Source organism: Saccostrea echinata, unplaced genomic scaffold (assembly GCF_033153115.1).
Source record: "Saccostrea echinata isolate AGI-Se365-2 ecotype Australia unplaced genomic scaffold, CSIRO_AGI_Sech_v1 ptg000030l, whole genome shotgun sequence".
Classification (NCBI taxonomy): Eukaryota; Metazoa; Mollusca; class Bivalvia; order Ostreida; family Ostreidae; genus Saccostrea; species Saccostrea echinata.
This window is the reverse complement of record NW_026889779.1, coordinates 7,438,062-7,463,467: the sequence shown is the minus strand read 5'-3', so window position 1 is coordinate 7,463,467 and position 25,406 is coordinate 7,438,062. Positions and strand designations below refer to the sequence as shown.

Genomic DNA, 25,406 nt, shown 5'->3' with positions numbered 1-25,406 from the left:
TTTTTAAATCTGGGGTCGAGTCACCTTTTTTCCTATTTTTGTATTCTAATATGCACTGTATGTTATCAATAATGTAACTCTTTTGTCTCTATAAGCTGTTTTTAAATATATCGTTTTCGACTGATACATAAAAAGACAGGCACTTGGGGTATGGACCCTCCCCCCTTTTCCCATTTTTTTTCTTTTTAAATCTGGGGTCGAGTCACCTTTTTCCTATTTTTGTATTCTAATATGCACTGTATGTTATCAATAATGTAACTCTTTTGTCTCTATAAGCTGTTTTTAAATATATCGTTTTCGACTGATACATAAAAAGAGAGAAGGCTTGCAACTCTTTTCTCATCGTCTGCCTCACCTCGCTTTAACTTCGCCTGATTATTTATCGAAAGAATAAGAAAACATGGAATATGCATACATCAATAAATTCGTTATACATTCTTCTTTCTTTTCATATTTCCATTTAATTTTTATGTGCCCCCGATTTGTAAATATTTCGATTAAATCATCCGCATCTAGGGTAAATTTTGTTGATGTGCACCAGCTGGGACGGAAGTGCAATAACGGTAACTCTAACTTTATAAATGTTCTGCATTAAAAAAAATTCCAGGCTTTGTAATAACAATATTGTGGAATTTGGTTGTCTAGGTCGTCTATTTAAAGTATAATCTTCATCCATTAAAATTTGCTAGTTAAAGTTGTCTTGTTATTCACAGAACTTACCGTTACATGTTATATGAAGAGAAAATTCGGGATTTATTCCTTCTCGCATTAATGTTCCGAATGACATTACATGTAATGATGATACCCGAAAATACCGGGCACTTCCGTCCCAGCTGGTGCACATCAACAAAATTTACCCTAGATGCGGATGATTTAATCGAAATATTTACAAATCGGGACCACATAAAAATTAAATGAAAATATGAAAAGAAAGAAGAATGTATAACGAATTTATTGATGTATGCATATTCCATGTTTTCTTATTCTTTCGATAAATAATCAGGCGAAGTTTAAGCGAGGTGAGGCAGACGATGAGAAAAGAGTTGCAAGCCTTCTCTATGTATCAGTCGAAAACGATATATTTAAAAACAGCTTATAGAGACAAAAGAGTTACATTATTGATAACATACAGTGCATATTAGAATACAAAAATAGGAAAAAGGTGACTCGACCCCAGATTTAAAAAGAAAAAAAAATGGAAAAAGGGGGGGGGTCCATACCCCAAGTGCCTGTCGAGAAAACTCATAAATTGTTACCTTTTCCGTTAACCTTTTTTCATCCATCCCTCGAACATATCATGAATCTCTTTCAATTCATTTTTTAGCAAAGGAGTTTTTGTTTTATTTTAAATACTAGTGCAACAAAATTACAAAACATTACATTTTTACAAATTGTTTTCATAAGTATAAAATCCCAAAATTTCCAACAACACACATGAAACAAAATCCCCAATGCCATGTAAGAAAAGATACTACATGTATTTGCACAAGCGGTAGTACAAATTAAACAAATACATCATAAAACTCGATTCCTAGTTTGCATGATGCATGAGTGATACAGCTTAGCATGCTGAATATACCGTGATACAGCTTAGCATGCTGAATATACCGGGAGGCCTTATATGTTGATCAATTTCCAATTATTTATATAATTCAAACATTTGCTAAACTTACATACGATATATTTTTATGCCAAGAAGATACATGATTATTCTTTGAATGTGATCTCAAACTCTGTTTTCCAGAAAATCTATACCGATTTATGATTTAATTAACCAAACATTAGTCATCTTACCACCTAAAGTTTAAAAGAGGGACCATAAAAAAGTTAGTACTTAGGTGGTAGAGACTGCTGGTAAAAATACCGAACATTCTCGAATAATCTTGTCCCAGTTTGCTAAATTAAAATTGCAGTTTAAAAAAAAATTAAAAATCATTTTTCAATCTCAATTCTAAAAACAATTAATTCATTAAAAAACCTTTTCTCTGATTTGTCATGATTTTTCATTTCTTATCATAAATAAAGAAGAGAAGACCCAGTGTGTGTGGGGGGGTGTGTGTGTGTTAAACTGATGACGTAAAATTCAATTATGTAGGTTAGGTAGAACCCAGTAAAGTCATTCAAAATTTGATTATTAATTACATCTAAAGAGTTTTAGTTTATGTATCATTTTAAATAACTTCAGAAAATTTAAGTGTGCATACAATTAACAAATTAACAAAGCATGAATTTTACAATATAAAATACATCGTTGAGACCTATCGCTTCTGTTGAATTAATATTCAAAGATAAGGAGGCAAAAATCATCATTTAACCATCATAATGCATTAAGTAATACTGAAATATGTGAGTACTGAAAAAAGTTATCTAATCTTCTAATGTAAAACAATGCAATACTTGCCAAATACGAACACATAAAAGCGTCCATATTTTCACCACGTCCATCCTTTTTTTCAATTTAAGACAACAGGAATTCTGGAAAAAGGCTATTGGTTTAGAGTGCTTGTCGCTGAATACGCTAATAGTGATCGCCTTATTAGCTCCAAACGGAAGCATCCTCGCACAATGAGGCGATACGGGACCAGTCAATGGACACAGAAATAATCTGGATGTCGCTTCAATAGATTGCTTTTTGCCAAATTGGCTATTTGTGGGAATATTGGTCTTATTTGCAGTTTAATGGGTTGTTCATTTTATCATAAGTCATTTTTTCCCTTTTCCTTTTTAGATTTTCAGTTTCTGTATCAATAACTGGTTTTCATTATTTCTAATAATCTCTGCCTTATCCTTGTATACAAATTAGAAATTTTATCTCGCAATATCCAATGAAAACTTCTCACTATGGATCAACGTCATAAACGATACATTGTGTTATGTCCAATGACTCAAAAAATATCATGAACACGTTTATTCTTGCTCCAATCGTAATTCACGGCACGACGTGAATCAATTTAGTGCATCCCTTATATTAGTCAGAAATATCTGACGTTTTCCATGCATTTTTAACGATTTTGATATTTTACGTGTCATGCAGGAAAATGTCAGAACCGGAGCCATTATGAAAAGTGGAAATTTGCCGCCTCCCAGGGTCAATTTTCGATATATGCGAATCGAATTAAATAATTTTTCATTTAATTCGATTTGCAAATATCGAAAATCAAGTTCAGTTGGGGGGGGGGGGGGGGGCGAAAATTCCACTTTTCATAATGGCGCCGGTTCTGACGTTTTTCCTGGCACGTAAAATATCAAAATCGTAAAAAAAAAAAAAAAAAAGGAAACGTCAGATATTTCTCACTACCCTGACATATCCAGTATGCATTCTAAGATACAAATTTGGTCTCGTTTTATAAAGACTTCAAATACAGTTCTAAATATCAATGGACATGAGATTTATTTACAAATGACTGTACAAATTACAAAGAATCTGCCCATGATTAATTCATCAAATCAAAATCGTCTCTCTGAAACAAAAAATGTATTATTTACAGAACCAATCATTTCTTTCAGTAAAACAATGTTCCTGAAAATCTATGGTTACTAACTTCAAAATATCCTTATCTTAATCTATGATTATCATGTTTAATATTTGATAAGCTGTTGAAATCTAAAGATTAACAATTATACATACCATTTCATTGTAGTCCAGTACATGTTTTCTAATGGCTGAAGTATCTGTCCAAGTAACAAAGTCCTCCATATTTCTGAAAATAAATAACAATTTCCAAGTAACAAGTATTTAAGTATAATTTTAACATTTTCTATAATTTCCATACCTTGGATCCGGAAATCCAAAATACCCATTATCTACTATGAATTTGGAATACAAAGCAAAAGTTTTCATGGGGATAAAATTTTGTTGATTTTTTATCTAAAAGGATTTTGTATGCATTTAATTTTCTTGCTTCAAAGATAACCATATTAAATATATAATGATATAAAAATTCTTTAATTAAGGATTTTATTTCATTGATAAATGTTCCAAAGGAAATAAATGAAATTACTCCCCAACACTATGAAACTTTTTTTTATACAGTATATACATTTTCCATTTTTTTTTTTTGGTCACTTATAAATGTAATGTAAAGATTATTATTTCTGTTTATTATATATTTTCAATATTTTATTCAGTTATCTGTTTCACAGACACAATGGGAAAAAAAAACACACACACACGAAAAACACACCATTATTTTTCAATGGTGTTCCTTTAAGATCAAATAAATGTCCCTTTTAATCATGTAGTTTCTAAGTGGTTGGGGCATTTATTGATGAAAGAAAATAGTACCCAATAAATATTTTTTCTCCAAAGAAATTCTTAGGCCACAACAATTTAATTTCTTGTTCATCGGACATCTGATGAAAAAAAAACATGAGTGGGTAAGCGATTAAATAGTAATATTATTATTTTTTTTTTGAAGGCAAACGTTTTAGGCAGAACATGAAAAAAAATGAGTGGACAATTATATTTTTTCTACTTTTTTCTGATTTCTAGAGTAAGCAGATTTAAAATACAAAAAATAAGAGTGGAAATAGAACAAAAATTCACACAGAATTTCCCGGGTGCAGGAAATTTAAATTAATATTATTTGTATATTTTTGTTTAAATATGAGCACAGGTCCGAAGAGCAAGAAATTAAATTGGTGTGGCCTTAATTTTTTTTTTTTTCAAATGTTGAATTGAATATTTCTTTATTGTTTTGGTTTATTTAATGCAGTTTCATTTTAGTGCAACATGTAAGATATAACCAATATATTTACCTGGTAACTAAAAAAGCTGGATCCTTCACAACTTCAGGGCCTACTCTTATATCTACAGGTCATTAAGGAATCAATTATAACTGAAGGTATAAATTAATGAATTAAAGGTAATAATGTAAACCAGCAATTATTTGCAACAACATTTAGTCACGATTTGACAGTTTGAAATCCATGCATCAATTTTTGCTACAGATAAAACATATTTCATAAACGTATAATTAACTGTAAGGTCAATGGCAAGAAATAATTGAAAAAAAAAGGTCACAGATCTCAAAAGATATTTTTTCAAATGCAAATTAAAGTTTGTTACAGTATAAAGATTCAAACTGTAAAAGTTGTATTGAGCAAACTAGATTTTATTCTTCTAAAATGTTAACAAATAATGGTTAAATCTTGATCCACTTGTCTTTTATACTATAAAGGAGGAGCATGTATACAATACATATACATTACTAAAGGATACGTCCCTGTTCAATAAAAGTAGTAGCTGCCTTCAGAGTTTGTGCCATGTTGGTCTTGACCATTAACACTGGTAACCTTCTCCTGATAAAATAAATAAAAAGACAGCATTGTCCAGAATTTATTTTGTTTACCAATAATTCTTCACTGAATTGTGAAAACTCAGTTTAAATGCAAAAGTTTAATGCTGACGAATTGCAAATAAAACCTTTTGCCTTTTCCAACATATGCAATGCATTCATTTGGAGTTGTCCTTCTTTGAATCTTACCTACAGAAGGATGTAGCATTCACTTTGTCAGCAAGTTCTAGACTTCTCTTTGTCTCTATCAGACCCATATTGTACCTGTAAAAAGATATTGCCTTTATACAATGAGACCCTTATTGATAGCTGAACAAATACAGTGAAACTCGGTTATAACAAAGTCATTGGGACCTATGAAATTACTTCCCTATATCTGTAATTCATTATATCCGTATAAGGAATTCGTTAAATTTATATAGCTGGGGATTTAAGAAAACTTCGCTATATCCGTGAATTCGCAATATCCGTGTTCGAACTAAATGACTTTTCGGTTACTGTAACTGCTTCTAATTAATCAGACCCATAGTGTAACTGTAAATGCTTTATACAACCAGATCTATATCCTATATGTACCTTTCTACCTTTATACAAATAGATTTATAATGCACTTATAAAACATTATACTTTTACACAATCACACCCACAATGCAAATATACTACAATTATTGCTGGTTTTTGAGGTCAATTCAATTTCTTTATTGCAGAAGACATACGTCTTATAGCAGTATTACAAGATTATAACAAAAGAGATGAAAATATTCACCGAGCCTGAAGGGCAGGGTGAATATTGTACTTCGAAGGTGGCTAAATCACCGTATTGACTGAAAAAACAGCAATAATTGTTTTATCATATGATTCAATGATTAAATGACACACACTCATTAAGCAATCTGTGCCATCTTACTTGTTCACATCTACTGAAGTATTAGCCGAACATAATGAGAGAAATGGGGTTAAAAAAAAACAGTTGTATTATTTTGAAATTTTTAATTCTAGTTTAGGTGCAATGTAGAAAAAATAAATGTCAGGCACATATATAGGATTGATTTTGATTTTGAAAAAGGGGGCATTAAAAGGAAAAAAAATTGACAACTTACCCGAAAACAAATCCCCCCTCCCCCCCTCCCCCCCCCCCCCCCCAATAAACAATAAAAAAGGAAAAGAATTCTCCCAAATCAAAATTTTATTTTATTTGTTGGGATGTAATGGTCCATAAACTTTTCGAGGGGAGGGGGGCTTTCATTGAAATTTTTTATCCTTAAAATTTAAATAAAACTAACATTCTCAAAAGGTGGGGAGAGAGGCAGGCCTGGAAGATCATGTGCAGGTCAATATAACGCAGTATTTTTCAAACATTGTTGGATCTCAGCCAATCAGAGAGATGGGAATTATTCAATCATATTATAAAAAACATTACACCTTAACACAGTCACACTAATAATCCACTTAAAAAACATTATACATTTACACAACCACACCCATACTGCACCTATAAAACATTATACCTTTACACAATCACACCCATAATGCACCTACAAAACATTATACCTTTACACAATCACACCCATAATGCACCTATAAATTAAACATTATACCAATTAGACCCATAATGCACCTATCATACCTTATACCTTTACATGCAATTAGAAATAATGCATCTATAAATCAATTTATATATTTACACAATCAGACCCATAATGCATCTATAAATCATCAGGTCTTTATAAAATCAAACCTATATTGTACCTTTTTCATTGGAAACGATGGATGGCTTGCATTTGGTGAAATTCATTTGTTTTGTATTAAATAGTTCATAATGAACAATGAAAGTCAGGAAACATTCACAGATCTCAGATAGATTTTCCAGATGTCCACTTCGTACTGCTTATATTTGTTTTACTGAGAGTGGTCATTGATCAGTGGGTGGTGCAAGACAAAAGAATTCTAAACAATGTCAGGTGGTGCTGACCTCATACAATACAAGGACCACATGATAAGGTGATAAAAGTTGGCTCCTTCCTCATCACTCCCTATCTACCAAATGGGAGTGACACCAATATACAAAAACACTTATCGCAAAAATCAGCATCCGAACAGCATCAACAAAAAACAGTAGCTGAAAGTGATCACCATGGGAAAACGTCACAACACCCTGGACCCCTCTCACAAACCAAGGTATTCCTTCTGTCGTCATGGCATCTGGCTTCTGTCAGCCAATAGGCGGGCTTCTTCCAGACTCGGTGACTTTTTAAACATTTGCAATGTTTTAAACATGTGTGCAGTACGATTTATGTTTTCTGCTCCGTCAAAAACAGTAACATGTCAAGCACTTTCTAACAACTTTCAAGGCTATCATAAACAGTGAGGGGCCACTCAAGGACAGACATCTTACACGCTTCCATGGGATCTGCCCCTGCTGGAGCCAAAAAAAAGGCTACCATTACTCTCTAGTTTAGTCATTTGTCTTTGTCTCCGTGTTCAGATTTCCAGAACTAAAACAATAATCTTGACTTATGTACTTTTAATAAGCTTTTCCTGCTCATTAAAAAAAAATTGAGAAAAATAATCTTGCTTAATATTTAACAGAATCCTATATCCGTATTTTTTTTGGCTTCAAAAATGAAATATTTCTGGCTTAACAAAGAGACCAGAATCAATATGTTATTCTGATAAATGGATTTTTGTGTTAACAAGATGGAGAGTGATATAGTTTGGCTCATGCTGATGATATATAATACGTTATGATGAATGACTATGATGACAAACAGCTCGCAGACTGATGACAGAGTTATCTTTCTTTACATCTACTAGCTTCCTTATCATATTAATTTAACCTGTTACATGGACTTTTCTGGAGAATTGAACTATTCCATGTTATGAATTTAATGCACAAGTAAAAAAAAACCAAAAAAACGCCTCATGCATAATTGTGTTGCTACCTGTGACTCTTTAAGCCACTCAGTAAAGTTTCTCTACATCCATTACCCCAATAAACATAACCAATACAGTCTGTATTTGAGAAATAGGTAAAACAAGTATATTCTCCTCTGTTGTACATTTGTTTACTAGCTTCTTCATCAAGGTGCCAAAACAATTGTAGTTAAATGATCTTTATGCATACATGGGATTCTTCAGGAATCGTGATTCTGTAGGACGTTTATTGTTGAGCTATTATCAGCATAACTTACACATCACAACAAAAATGAACCCTGCAGATGAGTCAATCCCACAATATCACGCGTCTCCTGCCTACTGCTGTGTACCAATGCACATCTGCAGTTCTTACAATCCAAACTCAATGCCAGAAAATACCCACTGATAATAACCAGTAATAGTCAATTAAAGAGTAAAAAATATTGTATGGTGTTCTCTAATGGTATATCTTAAAGTAAAAACATGTCTGATTCAAGGTTTGTCCAAGAAAAATTGGCTCTTCAAAGAAAAAAACATGGCAAATGATGGAACACATTTCCGAAAAATCCATAGAACACAGCTAGAGTACAAAATATTATCAAAGGATGAAACCAGAATTTTTAAAGTGGGCATAAAATTAACAACACATGCATCTTTGTATGTTACTACAACTACTACTAATCTAGTCTCCTAAACTGAAGAGCTCCCAGTGTCAGCAACCCTTGGCCTCTGAAGCATGGCAGATCCCCTGCATGCTGAGATATCAACTGTTGTAACACAGCTGCTAGACACATCACAAACAAATTACATTTGACTGAAGCATGCAGAGACTGAAGGGGTTATATTTTCATAAACACCACATAACAGCCTATTACTGAACTGTACAAGGAAAGAAAGTTTGTATTATCTTAACTTGTCTGATTATTTTTCTGCATACACTTTGTAAGAGTACAGCTATCAGTGTGTTCCCAACAAATATTTCAGTTATCATCAAAATTATAAAGTCCATTGCTATTATAATTCAGTTTAATAATAGATGTTTGAAATGTACACCATCAAATTAAGCCAATAGATTTATTGCACTAGTTTAAAGCTGTATGTTCACCAATTTCAATCATTTTCATCTTTAAGAAAACAAAAATATCAAAATACATCTAAGTATCCAATGTTTTCAGAGGAAAAACAATAATTCAAACAAGAGAGAAACATTTATAATTGAAACTGACAAGTCTTTGAACTGACTTCTCAACTGAGCTATATAAAACTTTGAATAACACTGAAACCTTAAAATAATATAACACATACCACATGTACCAAAATACTTCTCGGTGTAAGATGTTAGAAATAATCTCATGATTTGGTCTATAAATTATGATTCAAGAGGTTTAATCAGAAATAAAAGAATAAATACAAGTTGAATAAAGGCTCTTTTGCTCATATAATATGCAAACTTTTAATTGTCTATTTTAACATGCATCCACGTAAATGATGATTTTGAACCCCTACCACGATGTACATCATTGACCCTCTGTTAATAGAACATTTCTGTTTTGTGGGTATTTTTTGTTCACTTGTATTCATTAACCTATAGGATTCCACAGATCAACATCATACTCATGAAATCAAATCATATAACCCATATCAATCTCTTCCAAAAAATTTACAATATCATTTTACATAATTCTTGCCTGCATAACGTGAAGACGGTCATATGATGCCAAAAGATGACGCATCTTCTGCTATTGGCAGGCTCTGAGCATTTAAAAATTGCATTTATAAGATTTCTCTGCGAGAATATTCTGAGGATTTACTTAGCATCTTAACACCATGTTATATTTATTTTTGTGAGGTTTTCGCTGTTGTAATATAGAGCTGATGTAATCAGGCAAAATTACTTTGTATCTCTTGGCATGAGGACCTTTTAGTTATTATCAGTATCATATGCACCCTTTAAATCGGAGATTGATGACCATAAACATAAATTAAACATGATTTGTAATATTATACACCTCTGGATTACAAACACTGCTAAACCTTTCCAAAATTTGAAAAGAAATCCATTGAAAATTCTCCATTGTTAATAATACAGCTATATAATAACACAAAATTTTCATTCATGTGAAGAAGAATAAAGAAAATTTTTGGAGCAAAACACTTTTATGTTCATATTCTTTAAATTTTGGCCCATCAAAAATTTTCAATGAAATCTAGAAAAAAAAAAACTTTAGTAAAATAGTACTGAAATCTTAATTAAAGTAGTTATTGAACTTCATCAAAACCCTTCAGTCTATGGCAACAATACCCCGCCTTGAATCAAAATACCTTAACAGGGCCTGATTTGACGATAGCGTTATTTACCCTGTTGAATTCAACAGGTCCGCTTCTTTGTTACAGACACGTGCTGAGGTCCTATACACACAAGCAAGGGAAGACTCAGAACTTTCAAAATAATAGCACTGTGTACTTTGTCAACACCATTTATATACACATCAATCCATCATATTAAACCCACATATTTATTCATTTCACAATTTTTATCTGTACAGATTTTGGCAATGAATGAAGTCCCTGCTCTATTCAATTTTTATTTATTTATTTTTGAAATAAAAAGTTCTTACAACCCATTCATTTCTTTTATATAACCAACAAATATATTTTATACTGATAATTACATGATTTTAATTTTTTATTTCTTTTTTAAATGGTGTACTGCTTCATCTCATTTACATTGGTAGTGAAAAGACTATCCAGTTTCCTATTGTACCTCTTCAATATTGGAGGTAAAATAATGAAATTTAACAGGTGTTCACATCCAACACAGCTCTTTTTTAAAAATAAATCAATTGTAATGTTTCAGCAATATGTTACATAATTCCTTCCATAAAATATGTTCGAAAGTAGCAATTTTATGGTAAACTGACAATTTGCTTAGCTGTCTTTTTTTTCTCTCTCCTGAAATAACAACTGAGTGCAAACAACTCTAAAATGAAGTGTTTTTTCTGTCATTATTTTATTTGTTCTGCTTGCTTTCTATTTTTTTTTTTTTTTTTGATAACATTGATAACCATGCAGAAAAAAAAACAGAAAAATGTATTATCTCATAAAGCAGGTAAACATCATTATACTAGCTGTCTTATTTAATGATTTGGATTTGCTGCCAAAGTTTAACAGGTTGTAATGATGAACAAATGTTTCATTTGATTTGGTGATTCTCAGAAATAACTTGGCTGGCAATGGCCTGACAAAGATTAATGACTATATATACACTAACCCAAAGTCTGATAATTCTAACATTTTTTTTTTTTTTGAATTCAGATGCTCCTTTAATTGTAAACAAATTTGATTACATGAAGAGGCTCTGAGCATTGACCAACCCTCTGTCAAACCTTGTAACCTGTACAACACTCCCATACAAAAGCTTCTGTCACCATGACAATAGGACAGTGGAGTGTCCAGTCCCCCAAAGACCAATAAGTCAGGCACCCTGAGGAGGAGGGGCACAAAAGACATCCACAAAGTCAAAAGGTCACAACCTTACTTCTTAGTCCAGGTCAGAGTTTCACAGCAGAAGCGAACAAAATACTGTACAGCTTTATACAAATAAACACTCAGTGGTATTTTTTGCAATTACCTGGTGTTTAATTAGGTTCAATGAATAACTAATTTTTTTCTGCACATAATTCAGTCAAAATATTGAAATTTCCTTTGAAGACTCAGATTATGAAAAAGTCGAACTACATCTGGAGCTATAATGTCGTAAAATATGCATTTATGTAAAATTTTTGAATTAAACATACAGTATGTTATTTTCCTAAAAATTAATTATTATAATAAAACCCTTTTAAATGAATTGGTAATTTTGAAGGTAAACATTCCTCCCAGTGTACATTATTAACAGTCATATAATCATGGTTCTTTCTTAAGATAAGTATAAGATAAAAAGACATTTACAAAATAGAAGAAAACATAATTAAAATGATTATACATAAGTATAACGGCTCTTTTTAGTAAGGATAATTGAACCACAAAGTAATGAAGTATTTTTGGAACAGTATCTTGTATTAACAGGTGTATCTGCAGTGCATCTCTGCTCAAGGATCACCATTATTCTAACACAATTTAAATGAACACATTATACACAGAAATGTGGCACTTCTGGGATTTTAATTTCCTTTGACAGGTTTCTGTGCTGTTCCACAAAAAACATGAACAATAAAAATGCACTGTTTTTGCTGATAAAGAGGAATAAGAACTCAGAAAAAAGAGAAGATTGTTCATGCATGTTTACAATTTTTGCATTTTTCAAGTTTGTGAAATTCAATTACAACTGACAAATACTTATCTACCTATCTACACATGCAGAAAGTTATTAAGCTTAAAGATTTACCAAGTATACATGTGAAATACATTCAAATTATATATATAAAAATCCTTCAATCCACTTTTTCTCTCATCTTCAAAAATTAAGACTTATTTCATTTTGTCAAGGGTTGAGTTCACAGTTAGTTACACTCCAACTCCTTGAGAAGGAAAATTTGAAAGATTTAACAATATCATCATTTCTACATCTTCATAAATTAAGGCTTAAAATGATAATAGAATAGTATTCACCTATAATGCACACCCTATACTGCCTGGTCACACCTGGGTTTAATCACTAAATGTACAATTAAACATGCCCTCTTTTATGGACAAGCAGAGACAATAAGTAAATGTCCTTTTTTCCATTAAATTTTCTATAACACTCCATGACCTGGCAGGGATTAATTTAAGGCATATTTACCACCAATATGCGGTATTTTTCCCAATGAGAAAATTTCCCCTGAATAACCCATTTTCCCCTTCTGATGAGTAAAAAATTCCCCTTACAATAATAAAAAGATCAAATGAATTTTTTTTTCTTTCATAAAAACTGGAAATTTAAAGTTAAAAGTTTCATCAGATGTGAAATATGGTTTTACTTTGCTATTTTATGCACTCTAAATGGTCATAAAAATTCAACTGTACCCCCCAGCAGGGCTCCTCCTGCACCCACTGGGGGACTGGAGTGGTCCTAAGACCCCTCGCTGATTTTCCCAATTTCTCCAGAAAGGGTAGTTTCCCTCAAAATCTTAATTACTTCTTGGACCGTATTCAACTGACCTTATGTTCATGGTATAACTATAAGGTCATAAATAATCTTTTTTCTTGAGTTGGAATCAGGAAATACCTGCAAACGATAGCATTTTTCTACCTTAATTAATGTCAAATTTTCAAAAGTTAACACCTATTTGAATGATTTTTCATATTTATATACATAGATATTTATGTGAATTTTCATAAAACATAACTTATTTTGGAAAACAGAGATAACTCTATAATTTTGGTAAAACTTGTGTTTTTCACTATAGAAATCTATGGAAAATATCCCCCCCCCCTCTTATGAGACAAAAAAATCCTTTTTACAGGTATAATGTGTTGTTATTTCACAAATTCATACAAAACTTTGAGGGGGGGGGGGAGGGGGGGGGGGAGGTATGTATACAGACAACAAACAGCAAAATTTGTCATTTTATTACCAACTTCAAATGAGATTACAAATTAAAAAATGTACTTTATTAGTCATATATTTTGAATTTTACATCAGTTAAACATATGGACAGATTTAAGGGTCATTATCCTTTTCCATCAGCATTTGAAAATCTGGTGATGTTTTCAATGGAAAACATTTTCTACCCACCTTCTAAAAGTAGTTGTAATTATAAGAGCAATTAACTATTTGACTCATTAACCAATCCTCCTCACTGTCCTCTGCTCCTACATTTTGTGTTCCACCAACCATCATAACTCATCTGGGTGCCATTTTCATGTACTTTAAACATCTGTATTTCTTCAATTCAGAAAGCATTTGATTTTTGCATGTTACTAAGTTATAATAATCTTATGTCTCTCTCATTCCCTTCAAATCACAGGTCCCATTTTCAGTGATTTTCCCATCCAGAGTGTTGCCTAATTTTGCCGTCTTCGTTATATGTGCAATAATTCTGATTGGAAAACCAAAACGCCTCTTTTACACAATATTAATGTACTTAAATGCTGTAATGAACTCATTTAAGACCCTCATCACTCATCCGGTTGTGGAAAATTTCTTTTTTTATTGGAGATTAATTCTTTCTGTAACTTGATTAGATGCAACATTCCATGTAACCAAGAGTCCCGGTGGATCGTATTACAGAACGTGTCCCCATCATCAAATCGTGTGAGACACACACCCAGTTCCACTTGTATCTGTCAAATTAGATTGCAGACCAACTGTTCCGAATCCAGGTTTCTCCAGCAATCTCATGACAGCCGACAGTGGGTAACACCTTAGCCAAGTCATACATGGGAAATTCTGTGATAATTTTGTTATTACAGATAATCTAGTTCTTTTCAACACCCAGTGCAACACATTTTTCATTCTTGATTTCATCTGGTATTCTAGTGCACTTAGTTTAGAAAAACAATAGAAAAAGTACTGAATTCAGGGTTTTTTTTAATTTTGATTTCTTTTTTTGCAATCAGTATTTGCAGTCATCTAGTAATTTGACCATATGGCAATTTTTTTTATTTGAAGTGTAAAATTACGATTTTATTTTGGGCTGGTGATGTTATTTTTCTTCATATATGACATTTTTTAAAAATCAATTACCTAAATGATATTGGGCATTGTTGACAATGGACAGTCTTCTACTGATACAAATGTTTTAATTAGCAAGTTCTTTTTTATTGGCCTTTGGGTTCTTCCTTTTTGACATGGAATCAGTCAGGGGTGAATAGGTTATAAGAAGCAATTTTCTTAAAAGCCCAGAATACTTGGCATAATACATTTTGTTTTATGTTGTGCTATTTGGGTTTTTGTTCATGTATTTAATTAACGGAACAGAAAAAAAAACCCTTTTCAAATCATTTCCAACAGTGTCATAAAAACAGAAAAATAAATCACTCAAATATACTACATACAAGACTCGATCCACGCAATTTCGAGACCCCTACTATTTAGAAATCACAAACTTAAAAAAGATTTTTTTTTTCTGCATTCCTGTAAGAATTTTTTTTTTTTTTTTTTGCTTTTTTGAAACAAAGATTTTTTTTTCTTTTTTCTTCAAGATCATATAAACATCAAAGATTGTCAATCAGAGTATTGCTGAAACATTTGGATGAGCTGATCGCTGTCAGGTAATTTAACAACAGACAAAACAAACATTCACAAGTGGGAACAACAGAAAAACACAAAACCAAAGACATGTTCAGGGGGATTTCAAAAGAATTCTACCAATGCGCTGATGAAGAGGAACATTTAAGTCAGCTCTGCATTTTGTTTTTTTTTATTCCTGGAGTACTTTCTTTTTTGACACCCTTTGTATACTTTTGGAACAAAGAAGTAAATTCAAGTGTAAATTCTCGACTCAATTACCAAGTGCTGATCTGCAAGATTCTGTAAAAGAGCTCTTTTATGGGCGGACAACTCACAGTTATTCTGTTGTCAACTGTTTCAAGGATTATATGAAGTGTGTACTTTTGTCACATAATAATATATATACTGTAAATTTGTACTTGTAATAAGTAAATAATTAAACACCACCTTTTCTTCTAACAAAGGCAAAATGAACTGAATACAATTATGTCTAAGCGTTTGTACTAGAGATACACATTTACCTTTCAAGAACTAGAAAAGGTGCTTGAACTTCTTTAGAATGATCATTACATAAAATATTGTGTCATACGTAAAAAGTACTTCAAATGAAATATAAACTTCTGAATCTCAAATTTGAGTGTTCATCGACAAACAATGGCACCACTGTTATTTAAGTAGACAACATACTGAACCATTTTTTAAACCACCTTACTTACAACAAGGGTTGTGACTTAAAACAAGACCTAGAAAGATGCATAAGTGAATAGTATGCATGTATATTATTTCTGTTACAAAATTACTATTTATGGTATTGTAGCAATAGAAAAATGGATCAGCATATTAATTCAGTTATTTGAGCGAGAAACTTATTAATAACTTGCACAAACATTATTTCTAGTATGGTATTTGTGAAGGATATGTATTTCATGTTTGCTTATTATTTTTTTTTAAAGAAATTTATATTAGAACAATCCAATTATAACTGAAGTGTAGTAAAATCATAAATGCACAAGAAAAAAAATAACTACAATGGATAACTAGAAGTCTCTGGAGAGACTGTAGCTCTACTGGTTTGTACTTGCAATAGTGGAAGAGTAAAGTTGTGCCTGCATGGACTTGAAAACACTTTTTTAATTTACGTAAAACTTAAACAAAATGCTTTATTTTCATTAATAATATATATCTTAGTACCCATACAGACACAGATGAAGCTTTTTCAAAGGATTTCACAGAAATTTTCTATTTGGAGAAACCATAGCAACACTGCTGGACAGAATTATTTATTGAAACTGTAGGAATCTAAGTGTATAATGAGTTGAATTAAATCATACCAAAATTGAAGGAGTAGTAGCATTTTGAAATACAAATGTATTGTTTACAGAGAGACAAACAGACAGTTACACAACATCAGTTGGACACCACCATTCAGTATGATCTTTGGTATACAACAAGAAGACCTAGAAATGCATATCATATTGGCATGGGGAAAAGGAGGATATTAAGGTCACACAAGTCTTGTAACACTGGCAGTCAATGCAATAACTGGGCAATTACATAATGGAATATAGAACAGCAATGTTTTTAGATAAATATATCTAAAAAATTTGATACTTCAGCAGTATTTTTTTTTATCAATTGTAACAGAAATCCTAAAACAGGATAACTTTGTAGATTTCTTGTAATAAATTTCAAATGTAAATACCACAGTATTATCACCCCCCCCCCCCCCCCCCCCCTAAAAAAAACTTAAAGTTCTACTGACTGAAACTCAAAAACAAGAGGCCCATGGGCCACATTGCTCACCTGAGCACATTGGCTAGGAAAAAGCACAAATCACTTCAGTATTGAAAAGTTTAAAAAAAAGGGGGGGGGGCTTGGATTTTGAACTACCTGAGGATGCTTCCATATCAATATAACAAATGGCTTTGCTGTTCTTGAGCAGAAGATTTTTAAAGATTTTTTTCCTATATATTCCCTTGTTAAAAATTTGATCCCCCATTGTGGACCCTCCCTCCCTACCCCCCCCCCCCCCCAAATTTGAAAAAACTTGAATCTACACTACCTGAGGATGCTTCCATACCAATATGACTAAACATGGCTTTTCTGTTGTCGAAAAGATTTTTTCCTATATATTCCTATGTAAAAATTTGATCCCATATTGTGGCCCCACCCTACCCCTGGGGGTTATGATTTGAACAAGCTTGAATCTACACTAGCTGAAGATACTTCCATATCAATATGACAAAACATGGCTTTGCTGTTCTTGAGAAGATTTTTCAAATTTTTTTCCCCTATATATTCCTATGTAAAACTATGATCCCTCATTGTGGCCCCACCCTACCCCCAGGGGTCATGATTTGAACAAACTTGAATCTACACTACCTGAGGATGCTTCCATATCGATATGACAAAACATGGCTTTGCTGTTCCTGAGAAGAAGATTTTTCAAGTTTTTTCCCCATATATTCCTATGTAAAACTATGATCACCCATTGTGGCCCCACCCTACCTCCAGAGGTCATGATTTGAACAAACTTGAATCTACACTATCTGAGGATGCTTCCATATCAATATGACAAAACATGACTTTGCTGTTCTTGAGAAGAAGATTTTTAAAGTTTTTTCCCTATATATTCCTATGTAAAACTTTTATCCCCCATTGTGGTCCCACCCTAACCCTGGGGGTCATGATTCGAACAAAGTTAAATCTACACTATCTGAGAATGCTTCCATATCAATATGACTTAACAAGGCTTTGCTGTTCTTGAGAGGAAGATTTTTCAAGTTTTTTTTCTGTATATTCCTATAGGAATATACATATTTACATATGTAAAACTTCGATTGCCCATTGTGGCCCCACCCTACCCCCCAGGGGTCATGACTTGATACAAACTTGAATCTGCACTACCTGAGGATGAATCCACATCAATATGACTAATTGTGACTTCGTTGTTCTTGATAAGAAGATTTTTAAAGATTTTTTTCTATATATTTCTATTTAAAACTTTGATCCCCCATTGTGTCCCCACCCTACCCCTGGGGGTCATGATTTGTACAAACTTTAATCTGCACTACCTGAGGATGATTCCATATCAATATGACTAATTGTGGCTTTGTTGTTCTAGAGAAGAAGATTTTTAAATATTTTTTTCTATATATTCCTATGTAAAACTTTGATCCCCCATTGTGGCCCCACCCTACCCCAGGGGGTCATGATTTGAACAAACTTGAATCTACACTATGTAATGAAGGTCTCACATAAGTTTCAACTTTTACAGCCCAGTGGTTCTTGAGAAGAAGATTTTTAAAAGATACCACCAAATTTTCACTAATTCTTAATTATCTCCCCTTGAAAGAGGGTGTGACCCTTCATTGAACAAACTTAAATCCCCTTTACCCAAGGATGCTTTGTGGCAAGTTTGGTTGAAATTGGCCCAGTGGTTCTGGAGAAGAAGTCGAAAATGTGAAAAGTTTACAGACGGACAGACAGATGGACGACGGACAAAATGTGATCAGAAAAGCTCACTTGAGCCTTCGGCTCAGGTGAGCTAACAACACTTTCCTTTTATTATGCAATCATAAACTCAAAATCTAATTTTGAACTGTAGCTCTCTGGTTGAGAAAATTTGGACAGTTAAACCAGAGAGCTACAGATCCAAGCATTGTAAAAACTTTCCAATTACTAAGCCCCTTTTTGTTGCATGCTTTGGATATTTTTTCTTGTATTGTATGTGCCCCCCCCCCCCCCTTTCTGCTCAAAGCAAGGTGTCAGTTATTTAATATTTTACTCCTAATCCTAAAGAAAAAAAAACCTGAAGCAGCATATAAATCAAATGTGCTTGGATATGTAGCTCTCTGGTTTGTCTATTTAAATTTTCTCAACCAAAGATCTACAGTTCTGCAGCTACTTATAACCATAATTTTGACAGTAATTAACTTCTGTACATGCTGATTCTCTTGGAAAAAGAAATTGTTGACCACTCCCCCACCCCCAAAAACAAATCAAATGCTTGAAATAGATGGCAATTTTTTTTCATAAATGATAATACATGTATATACATTTAACTAGTACAATAAAACTTGTCTTTTCTGGACAGCACTATTTGGAAAGAAACATTCAGGATTATATATCATTCTAAACCATTGAATTCACTAAAATGGGCTTAAAATTTACATTGTATTAGGCAAGATTTTGGAATACTTAACATCCTGATTAGAAAAGGTTCACTGTATGACTACAAATAAACAATTTTTATTGTACATGTATATAATAAATATTAAATAAATATAACCAGCATACTTTTACATCCTCTAGTGTATGGATGCCTACTCTGTTTAGTAGTGCCATAAATTGACAAAAGGAAGCAGTTTGTATTTTGGTTCTTAGGGATTAAAAACAAATGCTAAACTTACAGTTTTTCTATGAGTTGTGAGGTGGCTTCTGCTCTGAATGGATCCTTCTGATCCAGTTCTTTAACTTTCCTGGCTAACTCTCTAATATGCCTTGATAGTTTATTGTACCTGAAATCAAACCAAAAATAAAATTATATGAAACATCAAAAATACTCACATTCATAGTATAAACTCAAAGTCAACACAGTTCTATGTTCGGAACTACATGCTAGGATGTCGGAATTACCTACTTACATATGTATACTATGAAACTGATACGATTACAAGTTTGGATTTACAAACTTACAAGTCTGGATTTTTGAACACGATTACCCTCCATATGACTGTAGCCCTATATAGCCCAATCTACTACCATAGTGCCAACCTATCCAATTTTGTTAGGTATACACAATTTTTTTTTTTTTTATCCATAACCCAATTATTTTTTTATGACACAGTGGGTTATGCTTATCACACAATTTTTGCTGAACATCCAGAAAGTCTCCTAATTTCCAGATTTGGTTTGTATATTAGTTTGCACGGGTAATTTCCATTTGTCAACCAAAGCTTGGATCTACATAATATTATATATATATTATATATATATTATATCATAATCATGGTAAATATGTATGTTATGAATGTCATTATGTATTTACTATTATGTATTTACTTTCCAAATAGGGTCACAACCCTCTTTTTACAAGTTGGAGGTTGGCAAGTATGACCACTACATTCCTCATTTCTTAAATTTTCTTCAATTTATAATTCACCCTGTGTAACAGGAAAGGAGAAAGTGTATGGCTGGACCGGGAATCGAACCCGGGACCCCTGCATCACTTGTCAGGTGCTTTACCGACTGAGCTACCCAGGCCGATATCCACGGCCCAAACCATTACATTCCTCCCTCCCTAAATTGTCTTTGCCCTGGAAGACACAACCCAAATTCTTATTAGCCCCTTGCAGGACTTTCATCTGCAAGTCCTGGGGTGGTCAACTGCACCAAATCTGTAACAGAAAAGGAGAAAATCTATGGCTGGACCGGGAATCGAACCCGGGACCCCTGCATCACTTGTCAGGTGCTTTACCGACTGAGCTACCCAGGCCGATATCCACGGCCCAAACCATTACATTCCTCCCTCCCTAAATTAAATTGTCTTTGCCCTGGAAGACACAACCCAAATTCTTATTAGCCCCTTGCAGGACTTTCATCTGCAAGTCCAGGGGTGGTCAACTGCACCAAATCTGTAACAGAAAAGGAAAAAATCTATGGCTGGACCGGGAATCGAACCCGGGACCCCTGCATCACTTGTCAGGTGCTTTACCGACTGAGCTACCCAGGCCGATATCCACGGCCCAAACCATTACATTCCTCCCTCCCTAAATTAAATTGTCTTTGCCCTGGAAGACACAACCCAAATTCTTATTAGCCCCTTGCAGGACTTTCATCTGCAAGTCCAGGGGTGGTCAACTGCACCAAATCTGTAACAGAAAAGGAAAAAATCTATGGCTGGACCGGGAATCAAACCCAGGACCCCTGATCACTAGTCAGGTGCTCTACCGACTGAGCTACCCAGGCCGATATCCATGGCCCAAACCATTACATTCCTCCCTCCTTAAATTGTCTTCGCCCTTGAAGACACAACCCAAGTTCTTATTAGACCCTGGCAGGACTTTCACCTGCAAGTCCAGGGGTGGTCAACGGCACCAAATCTGTAACAAGAAAGGAGAAAATGTATGTCTAGACCAGGAATTGAACCCGGGACCCCTGCATCACTAGTCAGGTGCTCTACCCACTGAGCTACCCAGGCCGATATCTATGGCCCAAACCATTACATTCCTCCCTCCTTAAATTGTCTTCGCTCTCGAAGCCACAACCCAAGTTCTTATTAGCCCCTGGTCTTGCAGGTGAAAGTACTGCCAGGGGGGATGTAGTGGCCATACATTTTCTCTTTTCCTTTTACACCTGTAACACACTGTAAGACTAAGCCACTGAGAACTATCAGCATGAAAAATATTTATGAACATCATTTTCCACACTAAAATTAAGCATTTTCCTGGATCATACTGTTCATTACGTTTTCTAGGGCATTATTTGATAAAAATTGGGGTTGTTGTTGTTTCGTTTGTGTCCTTTGGTAAAAATGAATCGATTAAAAAAAATCTTTTATTTGCTTTATTTATTTATTTTATTTATTAAATTTATTTATTTATTTTATTTACTTACTTTGTGTAGTCTTCTCTCTTCTGGATGTAATACTTCTTCAATATTTTGACCTCATGTAAATTATTGTCGACATCCCATGAAATGAAGTCAACTTTCTTGAGTAATTTCTTCTCGTGAAACTTTAGTTTTCTCACCATTATGATTTATGAGTCAATATATCTTTTTAAAACGACTGTCACATTCTCATATCAGCAGTGATTGTGATTTATATCACAGAAACTTAGAAAGTCAAAGTGAGAAACTCACGCTGTCTTTTGATCGGATGTTGTTCAGAATGTGAATCTCGAGTCCGATAGAATTAACTTTTGAGTGTCGTAAAACCCCTATGTTTGGCGTATCTGAGGATCTATTAGACAGAATAAAGGCAAAGATTTGTAGTTTTAACAACTGATAGAATACAACTTTCTCTTACGATCCTTTCCAAATACATGTATCTTGTGATATCCTCCCCTGCCTGGGGCCCAGCGCAGGGGGGGGGGGGGGGTCACAGAGAATCTCTGTTTAATTTCGGTTAACACGGACAACGAATGATTAAGGCGGTCGAAAGGATATATGGCAAACAATAAACACTGATCAAATGAACACATGCGGTGTTAGAAATTTGTTCAGTGTTTTAGCCGAAAACACACACACTAAACATATTTATGAATCTATATTGGAATGGAAATTTTATTTTAAGTCAGGTACATATACTTTTTCAGGATCAGGTGATTAGATTTCCGGGTACTGGAAATAATAGTCTACACTTCGCCGATCCGTTTTACAGTTTTTGTATTTTTATATAATCTTTTAAATTCTTTTTTTATTATTTTATTTTATTTATCTATTCATTTTGTTAGCAAAATTATTGGGTCGCCGCCCCTTTTGTGACTTGATTTACTGTTGGAATTCCGATGCGCACTAAATTGTGCTCCTTTATTAGTCAACAGTCGATCCGTTTTATATTCTAATGAAGAAGAATTTATTTTACAAATTTTAAACGAGAGAAATTTCTGGTGAGGCCTTCAGTTCGACATTTGAAAATATCAATGTTTTATAAATTAAGGATTATACTTATTTTCTTTCATATGTCGACTCTAGATGTACATGTATCCAAGTGTACTCAAAATAAGACACCATAGAGTCTGCCACGTACATCTGCTTCATAGGATGTTCTGCTAACTATGGAATTCATTAGCTAATTTACAAAACTCTATGGTCGATATAAAGATTTTGTTTGCAAGTTGTATTTTGACTGACATGTTTCATACTAATTTAATGTAAGGTCATTGTTGTTATACTTATTTTGAATAAGGGTTACTTTTATACCTACAGCAGGTGTGGCTGGTCGACGGTGGATACCTATTCCTCCTGGGCACCTGATCCCACCCCTGGTATTTCCAGAGGTCTTTTTTCCCTATTTCCGATTCTTGCTGTTTACGGGATTTATGAGATTAATCATCACTGTTCGTTATCTTCGCCTTTCTCATTACTGACCATATAGACTTCGTAAAGACGGCGCGTCATCTGAAAAATGGGGATAGTTTATAAACTATGATTTTCTACTTTTATACCGAAGGGCATGGACTGCAATTATGAATGTAGTTAAATTCTAGAACATGCTTGTCTTCTGTAATGTTAAACTTTATTTACCACCAAGTTAACTTGACAGTTTTAAAATTTCACGCTTTCTATCTCTCAAACTAGTGGGCCTTTTATTTTTGTTTATTTTACATTTCTGATTCTTCTGACCCACTTTAAGCTTTTAATTCTCTATGTTATTTTTGCTTTGACCTTTTGTTTATAGCCCTACCTGGCTCATACTTCAACCATAGAGTGCTTGTGGGAAATAGAGTGCAGTGACCTTGCACCATTTTTTTTTAAAACAAAGGTCAAGGTAAAAAAAATCCTTGTCTAGATCTGAGTTTCTCTCCTCTTCGCCCTATGTGGCTTACTTTTCATACTGATACAGTGCTCTAGTTCGGGTCTGAAGTCATGCAAGGACACAGTAGATTTCTGTTGGAAATCCATATCGTGAACACATTTTCTCTCCTCTAGGATTTCTTGTTCATACGTCACCAAAATGTGTCTGGGAGAAAAAATGTAAGTCAAAGGTCAAGGTCAAAGCAGATATCTGAGCAACCTCGTCGTTATGAAATATTTTCTCTCTCTTTTTCAAATCTGAATCAAACTTCAATTAAAGAGTGCCCATGAGTAAAGTGTGTACAGTGACCTTGAGTAAGTCTGTGAATCAAATAGGAAAGTCAAAGCAGGACTCTATGTGAAATTGTCAATTGACACTAGACTGTTATAGAAAAGTTTAACTTGATAAAGTATAAACTTTTAATGTGACATTATGACCAAATTTCTGACATGTATGTTTATGTCTTTACTCATACTTAAATGGGCAGATTTCGCAAGACTACATATATATATATAATATTGTGTTAAATAAGGATAGGTTTGGCGACCTCGAGATCCTAGATCTCTGGGATGGAATCAGTTTGTAAAACATGAACACGGAACGCTGCTTACAGAAATAAATTCAGATATCAATAAGATTTAATACAGATTTTATGACACTTACGATTTGTGCACCCTTTGCATCTCAACATATATGTTTCGAAATTAATGATAAATTTTCTTGAGAAGACTGCGCTTTGTCATTTACCAGCCATATTTTATTAAACTTCTCTAGCAGTGTCAAAATATGCTAAAGTTCGTTGGACAGATCACATCACTTTCACTGAAGAAACTAATTAATGAAGAATCTGCTGAACAAAAAAAAGAGGGGGGGGGAATAAAATGCCTTGAAAAAATACAGATATCGATATTGCCCATTAAAATGAACTGCAAGGACTAAAGACATGTAACATACATATTCAAACCCTAAAGAAACCTGGAAAGGGAATCGTGGATGGGAGGCAGACCTATAAAGTTCTGCTATAATCATTATAGAAATTTGCTGTAATGCTTATCATTTTCAAAAATATTTTGAAAATGCATACACATTCACTAATCAGCATAGGTTGCGGGGAAAATTTGACAGAAATGATCTTTTTATTTGATAATTTATAAAGAATGATAGTCACTGATCTAGAGGGAGTTATCTCTCTTATCAGAGGGTCGATAAACCTTAAAATTCATGCATGCATCAAATAACTCAGGAACTGCTTGCTAAAAAATGTTCTACCAAATAATCAGCAAGGACTATATACATTGAAATATAATTCTTATCCATCGTTTTTGTTGGAGAAATGGGGGAGGGATATTCATCATTTGGCATATAGTGGTTAAAGATTAATCGTTTTTTGGGGTTGTTTGCCGAAAATTTGGCTTATAAGGCGTTAGACCCGCACTGTATCCATGAATCTGAGTCACAGTCAGCACATACCATATAGAACCCTTGTGTGAAAATTCTGAATGAATGAACAAGAAAA

At 33.5% G+C, this 25,406-nt stretch overlaps 1 protein-coding gene across 1 annotated transcript; it reads right to left on the bottom strand.

Moving 5' to 3' along the window:
- Nucleotides 1-3,372: 3,372 nt before the first annotated feature.
- Nucleotides 3,373-22,222, bottom strand: LOC133197198 (U3 small nucleolar ribonucleoprotein protein IMP3-like). The gene is made up of 7 exons (XM_061333104.1): nucleotides 21,988-22,222; nucleotides 19,782-19,889; nucleotides 5,487-5,561; nucleotides 5,222-5,301; nucleotides 4,759-4,810; nucleotides 3,629-3,701; nucleotides 3,373-3,461 (listed from the first exon to the last, which is right to left on the bottom strand). The coding sequence occupies exons 1-7, from the start codon at nucleotides 22,122-22,124 to the stop codon at nucleotides 3,435-3,437; spliced, it is 552 nt and encodes a 183-aa protein (XP_061189088.1). The 5' UTR covers nucleotides 22,125-22,222; the 3' UTR covers nucleotides 3,373-3,434.
- Between the last annotated feature and the right edge of the window lie 3,184 nt (nucleotides 22,223-25,406).